The 13,894-nt window shown below is 45.4% G+C and overlaps 1 protein-coding gene across 1 annotated transcript in view; it reads right to left on the bottom strand.

Annotated features, from left to right (window-relative positions):
* Nucleotides 1-10,339: 10,339 nt before the first annotated feature.
* Nucleotides 10,340-13,894, bottom strand: part of LOC121564692 (PTB-containing, cubilin and LRP1-interacting protein) — a 29,556-nt gene continuing 26,001 nt past the window's right edge. Inside the window, exon 3 of the mRNA XM_041875857.2 lies at nucleotides 10,340-12,761. Coding sequence (XP_041731791.1) covers nucleotides 12,264-12,761 — 498 coding nt within the window. The 3' untranslated portion in view covers nucleotides 10,340-12,263. The remainder of the gene's footprint in view (nucleotides 12,762-13,894) is intronic.

The raw sequence follows: 13,894 nt of genomic DNA, 5'->3' as shown, positions 1-13,894 counted from the left end.
TGCGATACACGATTTTGTGAGAAGACCGATTTTCGGGATGTCTCATGGTCTGACAAACACTGCTCTAACTCTGTCAACTTTCACCGCAGATGCAGAAGTGCGACATATCAATCAATCAATCAAATGTATTTATTTATAAAGCCCTTTTTACATCAGCAGATGTCACAAAGTGCTTATACAGAAACCTAGCCTAAAACCCCAAACAGCAAGCAATGCAGTTGTAGAATGCCGGTGGCTAGGAAAAACTCCCTAGAAAGGCAGGAACCTAGGAAGAGACCTAGAGAGGAACCAGGCTCTGAGGGGTGTCCAGTCCTCTTCTGGCTGTGCCGGGTGGAGATTATAAGAGTACATGGCCATTCGTTCTTCAAGATGTTCAAACGTTCATAGAGGACATAAGCGGATGCCGTGGATTGAGACGCATGCAATGCAAAAAAACAGAAATCTCTAGCTTAAAATTGAAGGATTTGTATGGGGATTTTTGTAATATGCTAATTCGATTTCAGCAGGGGCGCAGACATCGACCTCAGGGGGTTTAAGAAGCCGAATTAGGAACCACTTTGCCCACCCTGTAGAATAGATGGCTTAGCCATGCTTTTTTGGAATATTGTCAGGCATTACATGCATTTGAGCAAAGATGCAAATGTATGTAAAAACGAACATGTCCATAACAGAGCAGTACGTTACTTTTTAGGTGTCCACAAGTTTGCACCTCTACTTGCAATAACTGGGGACATCAAATCAAATCAAATTTGATTTGTCACATACACGTGTTTAGCAGATGTTATAGCGGGTGTAGCGAAATGCTTGTGCTTCTAGCTCCGACAGTGCAGTAATATCTAACAATTTCACAACCTATACCTAATACACACAAAACTAGTAAGGAATGGAATTTAAGAAAAGATACATATATGGACAAGCAATGACAGAGCGGCATGGACTAAGATACAGTAGAATATTATAGAATAGAATGTAGTATATACATATGAGATGAGTAGTGCAAATATGTAAACATTATTAAAGTGACTGTAAACATGATTAAAGTGACTAGTGTTCCATTTCTTGAAGTGGCCAGTGATTTCAATAGGCAGCAGCAGCCTCTAATGTGCTAGTGGTGGCTATTTAACAGTCTGATGGCCTTGAGATAGAAGCTGTTTTTCATTCTCTCAGTCCCAGCTTTGATGCACCTGTACTGACCTCGCCTTCTGGATGATAGCGGGGTGAACAGGCAGTGGCTCGGGTGGTTGATGTACTTGATGATCTTTTTGGCCTTCCTGTGACATCGGGTGCTGTAGGTGTCCTGGTAGGCGGGTAGTTTGCCCCTGATAATGCGTTCGGCAGACCGCACCACCCTCTGGAGAGCCCTGCGGTTGCGGGCGGTGCAGTTGCCGTACCAAGTGGTGATACAGCCCGACAGGATGCTCTCAATTGTGCATCTGTAAAAGTTTGTGAGGGTTTTAGGTACCAAGCCAAATTTCTTCAGCCTCCTGAGGTTGAAGAGGCTCTGTTGCGCCTTCTTCACCACACTGTCTGCGTGGGTGGACCATTTCAGATTGTCAGTGATGTGTACGCCGAGGAACTTGAAGCTTTTCACCTTCTCCACTGTGGTCCCGTCGATGTGAATGGGGGTGTGCTCTCTCTGCTGTCTCCTGTAGTCATTTTGTTGACGTTGAGGGAGAGGTTATTTTCCTGGCACCACTCCACCAGGGCCCTCCCTGTAGGCTGTCTCGTCATTGTTGGTAATCAGGCCTACTACTGTTGTGTCGTCTGCAAACTTGATGATTGAGTTGGAGGCATGCGTGGCCATGCAGTCATGGGTGAGCAGGGAGTACAGGAGGGGGCTGAGCACGCACCCTTGTGGGGCCCCTGTGTTGAGGATCAGCGAAGTGGAGGTGTTGTTCCCCACCTTCACCACCTGGTGGCAGCCCTTCAGGAAGTCCAGGACCCAGTTGCACAGGGCGGGGTTCAGACCCAGGGCCCCGAGCTTAATGATGAGCTTGGAGGGTGCTATAGTGTTGAAGGCTGAGCTATAGTCAATGAACAGCATTCTTACGTAGGTATACCTCTTGTCCAGATGGGATAGGGCAGTGTGCAGTGCGATGGCGATTGCATCATCTGTGGATCTATTGGGGCGGTAAGCAAATTTAAGTGGGTCTAGGGTGTCAGGTAAGGTAGAAGTGATATGATCCTTAACTAGTCTCTCAAAGCACTTCATGATGACAGTAGTGAGTACTACGATAGTCATTTAGTTCAGTTACCTTTGCTTTCTTGGGTACAGGAACAATGGTGGACATCTTGAAGCAAGTGGGGACAGCAGACTGGGATAGGGAGAGATTGAATATGTCCGTAAACACTCCAGCCAGCTGGTCTGCGCATGCTCTGAGGACATGGCTAGGGATGCCGTCTGGGCTGCAGCCTTGCGAGGGTTAACACGCTTAAACGTCTTACTCATGTTGGCCACGGAGAACGAGAGCCCACAGTCCTTGGGAGCAGGCCGCGTCGGTGGCACTGTGTTATCCTCAAAGCGGGCGAAGAAGGTGTTTAGCTTGTCCGGGAGCAAGAAGTTGGTGTCCACCACGTGGCTGGTTTTTCCTTTGTAGTCCGTGATTGTCTGTAGACACTGCCACATACGTCTCGTGTCTGAGCTGTTGAATTGCGACTCCACTTTGTCTCTGTGCTGATGTTTTGCCTGTTTGATTGCCTCATGGAGGGAATAACTACACTGTTGGTATTCGACCATATTCCCTGTCACCTTGCCATGGTTAAATGCAATGGTTCGCGCTTTCATTTTTGCGTGAATGCTGCCATCTAGCCACGGTGTCTGGTTTGGGTAGGTTTTAATAGTCACAGTGGGAACAACATCCCCTATACACTTCCTGATGAACTCAGTCACCATGTCCGTGTATATTCTTTTATTATTATTTTAGTATTGAATATTTAAAACATACAATATACTTGCAGTGACTCAACAACTACATCACATTAGTAATCTAACTCTCCCATCCAGAGCGACACACAGAAGCAACCAGGGTCAACGCCCTGCTCAAGGGCACGTCGACAGATCTCCCACAAGGTCAAAAAAAGGGACCCGAACCAGCGATCCATCAGCCACTGGCCCAAGCTCCCAACCGCCAGGCCACCAGCCCTCCAAGATCCCCCCCACAGTTCCCCAAGAGCTGTCCCTCAACCATCCGTGACCCCCCCACCCCCCCACCCCAAGAAAAAACAAATAATTCCGTGGAGCAGCCTCTGGGATAAATTCAATTGCCCTGGGGGGTACGAACAAAGGATTCAATTCGGGAAAGTCGTATTCCTGGTCGTAATGCTGGTGAGTTACCGCCACTCTGATATCCAAAAGTTATTTCCGGCTGTATGTAATAACACAAAAAACGTTCTGGGCTAATAATGTAAGAAATAACACACACAAAAACAAAATACTGCAAAGTTGCTTAGGAGCTACATTTTAGTCATTTAGCAGACGCTCTTATCCAGAGCGACTTACAGGTAGTGAGTGCATACATTATTTTTTACACTGGCCCCCCGTGGGAATCGAACCCACAACCCTGGCGTTGCAAGCGCCATGCTCTACCAACTGAGCTACATTCCTGCCGGCCATTCCCTCCCCTACCCTGGACCAATTGTGCGCCGCCCCATGGGTCTCCCAGTCACAGCCGGCTACGACAGAGCCTGGATTTGAACCAGGATCTCTAGTGGCACAGCTAGCACTGCGATGCAGTGCCTTAGACCACTGCGCCCTCGGGAGACAGCTAGAAGCAGAGCTGCCATGTCTGTCGGCACCATCTTGCTGAAGGGGTGTATCTCCCATAGGCACCAATGCATTAGCAGCTGGGTCTGGTCTGCTTAGTTCATTGACTGTATATGAACCAGAAAAGGAGTGAGTGAGATGTCTCTGCTCCTGCTACCTTGCTACTCTGTTGTATGTTAATAAACAAGCATGCAGAGCCAATAGAAATATGTGGATTCGGAAGACAGAGTCCTCAAGTTTTGGTTACTGCTCAGAGGCTGTCCGGACTCAAAGACATAGATATTTCCAAACAAAATCCTCTTTCACTTGTATAAACCAGCAGAGTCAATAGCCTAGAAGAAAATGTGTCAATTGGATAACTGAGTTTTCGAGTTTTAGCCTGCTAAGAAGTTGTCCCAACCCACACATTTCCTAACAAGATAATCTTTCACGTTGTACATACACAAGCCAAAAACACCATGATGTTTTAGTTTTTTTAAACAACACAACTGCATCATCCTGACATTTGAAGACTGTTCATTTGAAAAACTACAGTGCCCTCTTGAGGAAATGAATGTGCAGTAGCATCCAATTAGTGACTTCAATGGGAACAGAGGCAGATCTATTACAGTAAATGGAAATGAATGGCCACAAATGGGAATTACTCACTGTAATTTTCTAACCTCATTTTATAATGTGTTGATATGATATGATATGATAAGATAGAGAAAACCTACAGTTCTTGTGTTCACCTGTCATCCTCAGTAGGTAACATTGAGGACACGTTTACTGTTCCTTTCCAAGAGCTTGACTCTGTATAATAGACTTCTGCATTGAAATAGAAACTGAATCATGAAGCCCACTGCCAATGTAAAGATTCTACTACCAGTCTGACTGTACATCCATAATAATCATAATCAACCTCAATCCAGCACCATCAACTTGTCATCGAAATAAATCAAAGTTTATCATGAGTTATATTGTTCAACAAGGCCTTAAGTATAATGTTCTGGAGAAACACAGGATACAGTAAAAATGTTAACATTTGGGAAAGGGCATTTTCATTGACTGGGTGTGTTTTTAGTGTGTGGGAGGTTTTAGTAGGTTTGTGTATACTAGGAATCTGTCTGTGTGTGAGTGTATATATGTATGTGTGCACACGTGTGTTTGTTTGCGTGTGTGTGTCTGCTTTGCTTTGTTTGTTTGTCTGCTGTTCTCTTTCCAGGCGGTGCTTGTGGCCCAGTCAGCAGGATGCCAGGACGACGCCAGGACAGCGGAGTCACTGACCACCTTCCGGAGACACTTGAAACCCTACCTCTTTAAGGAATTCCTGGAATAGTATAATAGTAATCCTTCTACCCCCCTTTACTACCACTGTCTTTCGTCTAAACTAACACCTGACTTATTTCACCTGCTAGCACTGACTTGTTTAAAGAAATGTACTTATTGTGATCGAGATGTAGTTGTCCCTGATTGCACTGACTTTGCTCACAGCTGCTTGTTTGAAGAAGTGTACTTACTGTGATCAAGATGTGGTTGTCCCACTGGCTAACCTAAGTTGAATGCACCAATTTGTAAATCGCTCTGGATAAGAGCGTCTGCTAAATGACTTAAATGTAAATGTAAATGTTGTGTGCTGCAGTGTTGCCCAACTCTCCCCTCAGCATCTGTGAGCAAGATGCCCGTGTGGGCAGGCAGGAATCTGTGTGAATCTCAAATAACATTTATACATTGAATCACTGTGAGAGAAATGTATTCCATTCTTCTTAGTTGATTCTCTCCTGGGGTTAACACACACATACTTCTAGGATCAATCATTGCCATGGCACGCTCTGCTCTGAGCTTCTTCCCAACATCCCTGTTTTTCATGGATGAGATTCTCAGGCATTTCCTGTGTTCTGAGAGCACAATGAGATAGGACTTGGAAATGTAGGTTCAGTAGGATAGTGGTGTGCCGGAAATCCCGGTGGCTTAACTTCCAGGGATGAGAGAATCTGTGGTCTTAGGGTTTGTGATATGCACCGGCCTCCTCCACTCAGACACTCCATCTTTCCTTATGGTCGGGATCTAAATCATATTAATGGTTTATGAGCCAATCAGATGTGAGCGATGAGTAGGGATGAAGTGCTTGGACATGACTGAAACGTTGTGTAAGTCAGACAGGGACCTCGTGGTCTCCTCTGTTCTGTTCTGGAAAATACGTCAGGTTTACTAAACTTACCGTCCTTTCTCTTTCTCTCATTTTCTATATCACTCTCTCTCACACACACACACACACACAAACAAACACACTTACCTTTAATCACCTTATTTTTTTATATTTTCTCTGCAATGCCTTCTTATTTTGCCTACTGCTCTATTCGTTTTCTTATTTTCGAAACATCAATTTCATCTACACTGACTATACAAAACATTAAGAACACCTGCTCTTTCCATGACATAGACTGACCAGGTAAATACAGGTGAAAGCTATGATCCCTTATTGATGTCACTTGTTAAATCCACTTCAATCTGTGTAGATGAAGGGGAGGAGACAGGTTAAAGAACAATTGAAACAATTGAGAGGATGAATGGAAAGACAAAAGGGATTTAAGTGCCTTTGAACGGGGTATGGTAGTAGGTGCCAGGTGCACCGGTTTGTGTCAAGAACTGTAACGCTGCTGGGTTTTTCATGCCCAACAGTTTCCCGTGTGTATCAAGAATGGTCCACCACCCAAAGGACATCCAGGCAACTTGGCACAACTGTGGGAAGCATTGGAGTCAACATGGGCCAGTATCCTTGTGTAACGCTTTCGACACCTTGTAGAGTCCATGTCCCGACGAATTCAGGCTGTTCTGAGGGCAAAAGCAGGCTGTGCAACTGAATATTAGGAAGGTGTTCTTAATGTTTTGTACACTCAGTGTATATATCCATGAAACAAAATCGCCACATCAAAGTGATCACAGTTTTACGCAGACAGTTGGTATTAGTGAATGTCATGGAGAGCAAAAGTTATATAGACCACATGGTAATGGCAAAATGAGTCCTCACAACTATTTACAGTCCACTCCTGATAAATCCAGGTTCAAAGTTTAAAGTGCACGTCGGAGTGTAATCTGCTCTTCACAAGTCCCACCTCAATTGTAACCATTGTACTTACTCAGATATCTGCATACTCCGTTTTAGAGCAGACATTCACAACAGTCCCAAGTCACTCACTGCACATACTGTACTCACAGGAAACGCCTATACAGTGGGGAAAAAAGTATTTAGTCAGCCACCAATTGTGCAAGTTCTCCCACTTAAAAAGATGAGAGAGGCCTGTAATTTTCATCATAGGTACACGTCAACTATGACAGACAAAATGAGAAAACAAAATCCAGAAAATCACATTGTAGGATTTTTTATGAATTTATTTGCAAATTATGGTGGAAAATAAGTATTTGGTCAATAACAAAAGTTTCTCAATACTTTGTTATATACCCTTTGTTGGCAATGACACAGGTCAAACGTTTTCTGTAAGTCTTCACAAGGTTTTCACACACTGTTGCTGGTATTTTGTCCCATTCCTCCATGCAGATCTCCTCTAGAGCAGTGATGTTTTGGGGCTGTTGCTGGGCAACACGGACTTTCAATCCCCTCCAAAGATTTTCTATGGGGTTGAGATCTGGAGACTGGCTAGGCCACTCCAGGACCTTGAAATGCTTCTTACGAAGCCACTCCTTCGTTGCCCGGGCGGTGTGTTTGGGATCATTGTCATGCTGAAAGACCCAGCCACGTTTCATCTTCAATGCCCTTGCTGATGGAAGGAGGTTTTCACTCAAAATCTCACGATACATGGCCCCATTCATTCTTTCCTTTACACGGATCAGTCGTCCTGGTCCCTTTGCAGAAAAACAGCCCCAAAGCATGATGTTTCCACCCCCATGCTTCACAGTAGGTATGGTGTTCTTTGGATGCAACTCAGCATTCTTTGTCCTCCAAACACGACTGAGTTGAGTTTTTACCAAAAAGTTATATTTTGGTTTCATCTGACCATATTACATTCTCCCAATCCTCTTCTGGATCATCCAAATGCACTCTAGCAAACTTCAGACGGGCCTGGACATGTACTGGCTTAAGCAGGGGGACATGTCTTGCACTGCAGGATTTGAGTCCCTGGCGGCGTAGTGTGTTACTGATGGTAGGCTTTGTTACTTTGGTCCCAGTTCTCTGCAGGTCATTCACTAGGTCCCCCGTGTGGTTCTGGGATTTTTGCTCACCGTTCTTGTGATCATTTTGACCCCACGGGGTGAGATCTTGCATGGAGCCCCAGATCGAGGGAGATTATCAGTGGTCTTGTATGTCTTCCATTTCCTAATAATTGCTCCCACAGTTGATTTCTTCAAACCAAGCTGCTTACCTATTGCAGATTCAGTCTTCCCAGCCTGGTGCAGGTCTACAATTTTGTTTCTGGTGTCCTTTGACAGCTCTTTGGTCTTGGCCATAGTGGAGTTTGGAGTGTGACTGTTTGAGGTTGTGGACAGGTGTCTTTTATACTGATAACAAGTTCAAACAGGTGCCATTAATACAGGTAACGAGTGGAGGACAGAGGAGCCTCTTAAAGAAGAAGTTACAGGTCTGTGAGAGCCAGAAATCTTGCTTGTTTGTAGGTGACCAAATACTTATTTTCCACCATAATTTGCAAATAAATTCAAAAAATCCTACAATGTGATTTTCAGGATTTTTTTTCTCAATTTGTCTGTCATAGTTGACGTGTACCTATGATGAAAATTACAGGCCTCTCTCATCTTTTTAAGTGGGAGAACATGCACAATTGGTGGCTGACTAAATACTTTTTTCCCCCACTGTACCTCTGTGGGCTGAGTTATGGCCTTTACACATGAGGGCAGAGAGTGAGCTGAACATGTGCAGCAGGGAGGTAGGCCAGTGCTCAGATCCTGACAGCAGGGAGGTAGGGCCATTTCCTTTAGTGTAGTGGGTGATGTAATCCCTGCTAGTAGACTTCCTGGTCCATTTCACACGTGTTTCTCTGATTACACTCTCTACACTCCTCCTCTCTCTCTTCATGAGGCCCAGGTCCCCTGCTTGGGGAAAGAGTGAGTGACTGAGTGACTGAGTGAGTAACTCCTCACTCACCTAGCCTGTAACTTATGGAGATATGAGAAAGAGAGAGAGAGAAACGAGGGAGAGGGGAGCAGAGAGAGGGGGAAGCAGATCAGAGAGCTGTGTGCTGGCAGAGTGTTCCCCGGGACCGGACCTCAAGTATGCCGGCACTAGGCGGGTAGCTAGGCGGCGTGGGGACCCAGCGGACGCCAGCCAGCTGGAGGAGGAACAGAGTGGTATTGTATGGCTGACTGACGCCTCGTTGGAGGAAGCAGGCAGGCCCCGGCAGGGGTGGCCTCATTCTGGGCCCCGCGGGCCCCCGGCACTGACGTACTATACTCCCAGAACTGGGTCAAACGAAGAGGAATACAGGAGCACAGGAGAACAGTAAACACATCTAAGAGACAAAATGGTGGAGCAACTTGAAAGGTTCAGGCTGGCCCCTCAACCAAGACAGAAAGTGGCACAGACAGAGAAGCATACCCTGACTATGTAACTGTCTACACATTAAGTGTATGGAGACAGACAGAGACAGACAAGTCCATAAGAATTAGTCAATTTGCGAGTTGTAATGCAGGGCCAGAGATTGTCATTACCGCACACTTCTCATATATAATAAACCCATAACATAATTTATCCAAATATCTAAATATATTCTATATTCTATATCTGAATGGGAAAGTGAGGAAGGTATTCCTCTACCTTCCAGAAGGAGGCAGTGCTCCCATTCAGCAGTCATATACACTGTTTCCAGCATCCATTTTGCTCTCGATTCTCTGCAGTTTCTGAGCAGCAAAATGATAGCAAAGACAGTACAGTATCAAGATAGGCAGAAACTGCTTCTCCAATAGAAATCCCTGATCGTGCTTGTAGGTGATGTCATGGCGACGTTGGCTAGCTAAGCTCATGCACAGAAACACATAATCGGGTCTAACGGTCGTCTCGTGCCGAAGTGCGCATGTGCAGGCCGTCAAATCATCTTTTACGAAAATTAAAACATGTCAGTTTGTCACTTTCACAAGGCTGTGCCTTTAGAATTCGAGAAAATTAACAACTAATAAATAATTTTTCACTTCTCTCAATGACTTCTCAAACCCCAAACCCTGGCCTGGTCTGCTTGGTCTGCTTCACAAGCATTCCCGGAAGTCTTGCGATGTTTCACCTCTAGGTTTAGAAACTATAAGCACCCGAGTTATGGGAATACCTTGAGACTGATGTCGGCACCAAAATGGCTGACATGCATTGCTGGTGGTTGAGGGGAATGAGCCCCACAACAATGAAAAGAGCTTTGCGGTCTGTGAATGTAAGAAATGGAGACAAATACAATTATTGGTAGGACTGGAGCAAACCTCTGGCTGTAATATTGTATGTGTACACAAACCTAATACATAAACAGCCCACGTACGATTCCTAGTACTGTGAGAAACATTTGTTATGGAGGCAAAGCATCACAGCCAACCTGAATCAATATGAACGTTTTCGTAACAAAAAAGACACTTCGTCATCACCAGTCAGTCTTGGTAAATAGTTTATATGTGATTGCTTCTTTATCTTTGCAAATACTGTATAGAAAACACTTATGGTAACATTTCCAGACATTTAAAGCATGTCTGAGCCTTCAGACAAGACATGACACAGTAATCTACAGCTTTATAAACACTCTCCTCCTCTCATCCTGGCATTTCAAGCCATGTGTCCCAGGCTCACACCCTCTTAACAGCCAGTTCTATGGAACTCTACATATTCACAATTTACTGTAAAACACTGGTGCTGTCTTTGATGTTCCCTTGTTTATTTAAAATGGCTATCAACATTTAATGCTGTAATATTTGGAAACTGATACTTTTTTTTGTATTTACATAAGCTTATTGAATGAGTTTCAAATACAATGTATATATTTATATATGTACGTACTGACCAGAGCCATCTTAATAAAATCTGCTTCAGTCACAACAGACAAAATACATAACCCAACCCACTGTGAGTACCAGCATCCAGTCCATTCAAAAGAGTCTTGTTAGAAAAGGGGGTGGGGCTCTTGTGTCGTGGAGTCTTCCAGTAGCCTTCGACAGCACAGGGAAACTGAAATGTGTGTCTGGACTCAACACGCATCCAGCCCACAAGACATAATCGTTCCCTTAAGGTGTCTGTACAGAAAACTGCCCTCGCCAACTGCACCTAATCCACATATAACAATGTAGAAGAAATGCACAAAGAAAACAGTAACTAAAAGGTGTAAGGAGCTTGCAGCACGACAGACCTATAATACATTCAGCACAGGCAAAGAGGCTTCGGGCATTCTTTATGGACGGCTGTGTTTGGGGTCCTAGAACATCGGTTTCTGTGACTCTCACATTTACTTGCCGTTTTCATACGAAAAAATTATAAAATAAACGTGGCAAATGGTCACATTACTGTTTCAATTTAAAAAGCCCTGCAGAGCTTCCCAAAATGGATGCTGCGAAGGCTGTGAGAAGTTTTACACTTTTAGTTGGATTGGATTACTAGGCCGTTATCGGTCATGCTCTCCCTCCTGACAATCCTTTTTCTTAGATCACACATTCCACACACACATGCACATGCACATCCACGACTACACACACACACACACACACACACACACACACACGTTGGGGACTGCGGGACTGAGAGACCAGCCTTGGTGTGTGTGAGAAGTGAGGCACAAAGTCAACAGACAAGACTCACTTTTGGTATGCTTCCAAATAGGAATCAAAATGTGATCGATAATGGATGACGCTCTCGTGGCCTAATATATATGTCAGGACCTCCCTCCTCCCGGCAACCTTCCACACATATATTAGAGTCAAGGCTTTCTTTTTTAAATCACACATTTAACAGTGCTACAGGCATAACTCGTAACTCCATAGTGCTGTTGTTTTAAAGTCAGAATGTGAGGCAGTGATCTGGGATTTTTAGGAAGTGATCTGGGCTTTTGATTGGGCAGCAAGGGGTGGGAGAGGGGCGAGAGGTGATGTAAAGAGGCAGAGTCTCTCTGCACATTGCAGACAGACAGACAGGCGAACAGACAGCAGCGTCGAATGGGAATGTAACTGTCTTACCATTATTCACTAATCTCTAATGGGCAGATCAGGTGCTTCAATGGCTATCCAGATGTTTGAGGACCTATTTATCCAAAGAGGCAGCGCTAGTTTAGTTTCGCTTCCCCATAGGTTAGGGCTCTTGTTGTACCTTTGTCCTCTTATTTTTCCCTTTTTAAAACTACGTCCTCGTCATCCTTTAGTCGGCGTTTGCGATCTGTGTGTCGGTCAGTTTTAGTTTTTGTTCTGTGTTTTTTTTCCTTAAACCAGAGTAGAGTGAGAGAGACAGAGAGTAGAAAGAGTGCTCTGGCTGCCCCTGTGCACCTCCCCTCACGGGTTTGCGACCGGGGGAGGGGGGCGGTGGCGACCCTGGTGCTCAACCATCCTCCTCGGGGGTGGAGTCGTCTGGAGCAGAGTCGTCGGTGGCGAACTCGTCCGAGGAGCCACTCTTGTGGATACGTCCATCGCTGCGCATACTGTGGAAGGTCTTGCGGAAGGCCTCCATCATGGAGTGGGCCAGCTTCTTGGCCTCCAGCTTGCTCTCACACTCCACGGCGTGGCAGTCCATCTGGAAGGTCAGGTCGTCGTTGATCTCCCGGTAGATCCAGGCGAACACATTGGGGCTCGTGCAGTGGTCCGCTGTACAGTAGGCGATGCGTGCCACCTGATACGTGTCCATGGTGACCGAGGCCTCGCCACGCCCGTCCAGGTGGTGCAGGCGCACCTGGAAGGGGCGGATCTCCAGGAGGGAGTTGGCAGGGAGGTGCTCTTCCTGGGCCAGCGCCCGGCGGTCCCACAGGCCCACCACCGCCGACTCTGTGCAGCCCGACAGGAACTGGGTCCCTGAGATGGTCACCTTGCCCAGGTACATCACCTGTGGAGAGAACACAGAGGGAGAGAGGCTGTTAAACATCTGACAGCATCTAGTGGTACAAAACTATGACTGCCTATATGTCTCAACTGGTAAAAGTGTTGGGTTATCAATGCTAAGGTAATGGGTTCAATTCCCGCAGGGATCACGTACACATATACAGTGGGGGAAAAAAGTATTTAGTCAGCCAACAATTGTGCAAGTTCTCCCACTTAAAAAGATGAGAGAGACCTGTAATTTTCATCACAGGTACACGTCAACTATGACAGACAAAATGAGGGGGAAAAAATCCAGAAAATCACATTGTAGGATTTTTTATGAATTTATTTGCAAATTATGGTGGAAAATAAGTATTTGGTCAATAACAAAAGTTTCTCAATACTTTGTTATATACCCTTTGTTGGCAATGACACAGGTCAAAGTTTTCTGTAAGTCTTCACAAGGTTTTCACACACTGTTGCTGGTATTTTGGCCCATTCCTCCATGCAGATCTCCTCTAGAGCAGTGATGTTTTGGGGCTGTCGCTGGGCAACACGGACTTTCAACTCCCTCCAAAGATTTTCTATGGGGTTGAGATCTGGAGACTGGCTAGGCCACTCCAGGACCTTGAAATGTTTCTTACGAAGCCACTCCTTTGTTGCCCGGGCGGTGTGTTTGGGATCATTGTCATGCTGAAAGACCCAGCCACGTTTCATCTTCAATGCCCTTGCTGATGGAAGGAGGTTTTCACTCAAAATCTCACGATACATGGCCCCATTCATTCTTTCCTTTACACGGATCAGTCGTCCTGGTCTCTTTGCAGAAAAACAGCCCCAAAGCATGATGTTTCCACCCCCATGCTTCACAGTAGGTATGGTGTTCTTTGGATGCAACTCAGCATTCTTTGTCCTCCAAACACGACGAGCTGAGTTTTTACCAAAAAGTTCAATTTTGGTTTCATCTGACCATATGACATTCTCCCAATCCTCTTCTGGATCATCCAAATGCACTCTAGCAAACTTCAGACGGGCCTGGACATGTACTGGCTTAAGCAGGAGGACACGTCTGGCACTGCAGGATTTGAGTCCCTGGCGGCGTAGTGTGTTACTGATGGTAGGGTTTGTTACTTTGGTCCCAGCTCTCTGCAGGTCATTCAC

This window comes from Coregonus clupeaformis, chromosome 5, assembly GCF_020615455.1.
Source record: "Coregonus clupeaformis isolate EN_2021a chromosome 5, ASM2061545v1, whole genome shotgun sequence".
In the NCBI taxonomy this organism is placed as follows: domain Eukaryota; kingdom Metazoa; phylum Chordata; class Actinopteri; order Salmoniformes; family Salmonidae; genus Coregonus; species Coregonus clupeaformis.
Note: the sequence above shows the minus strand (reverse complement) of the source record. Positions and strands in the feature narration are given on the sequence as shown.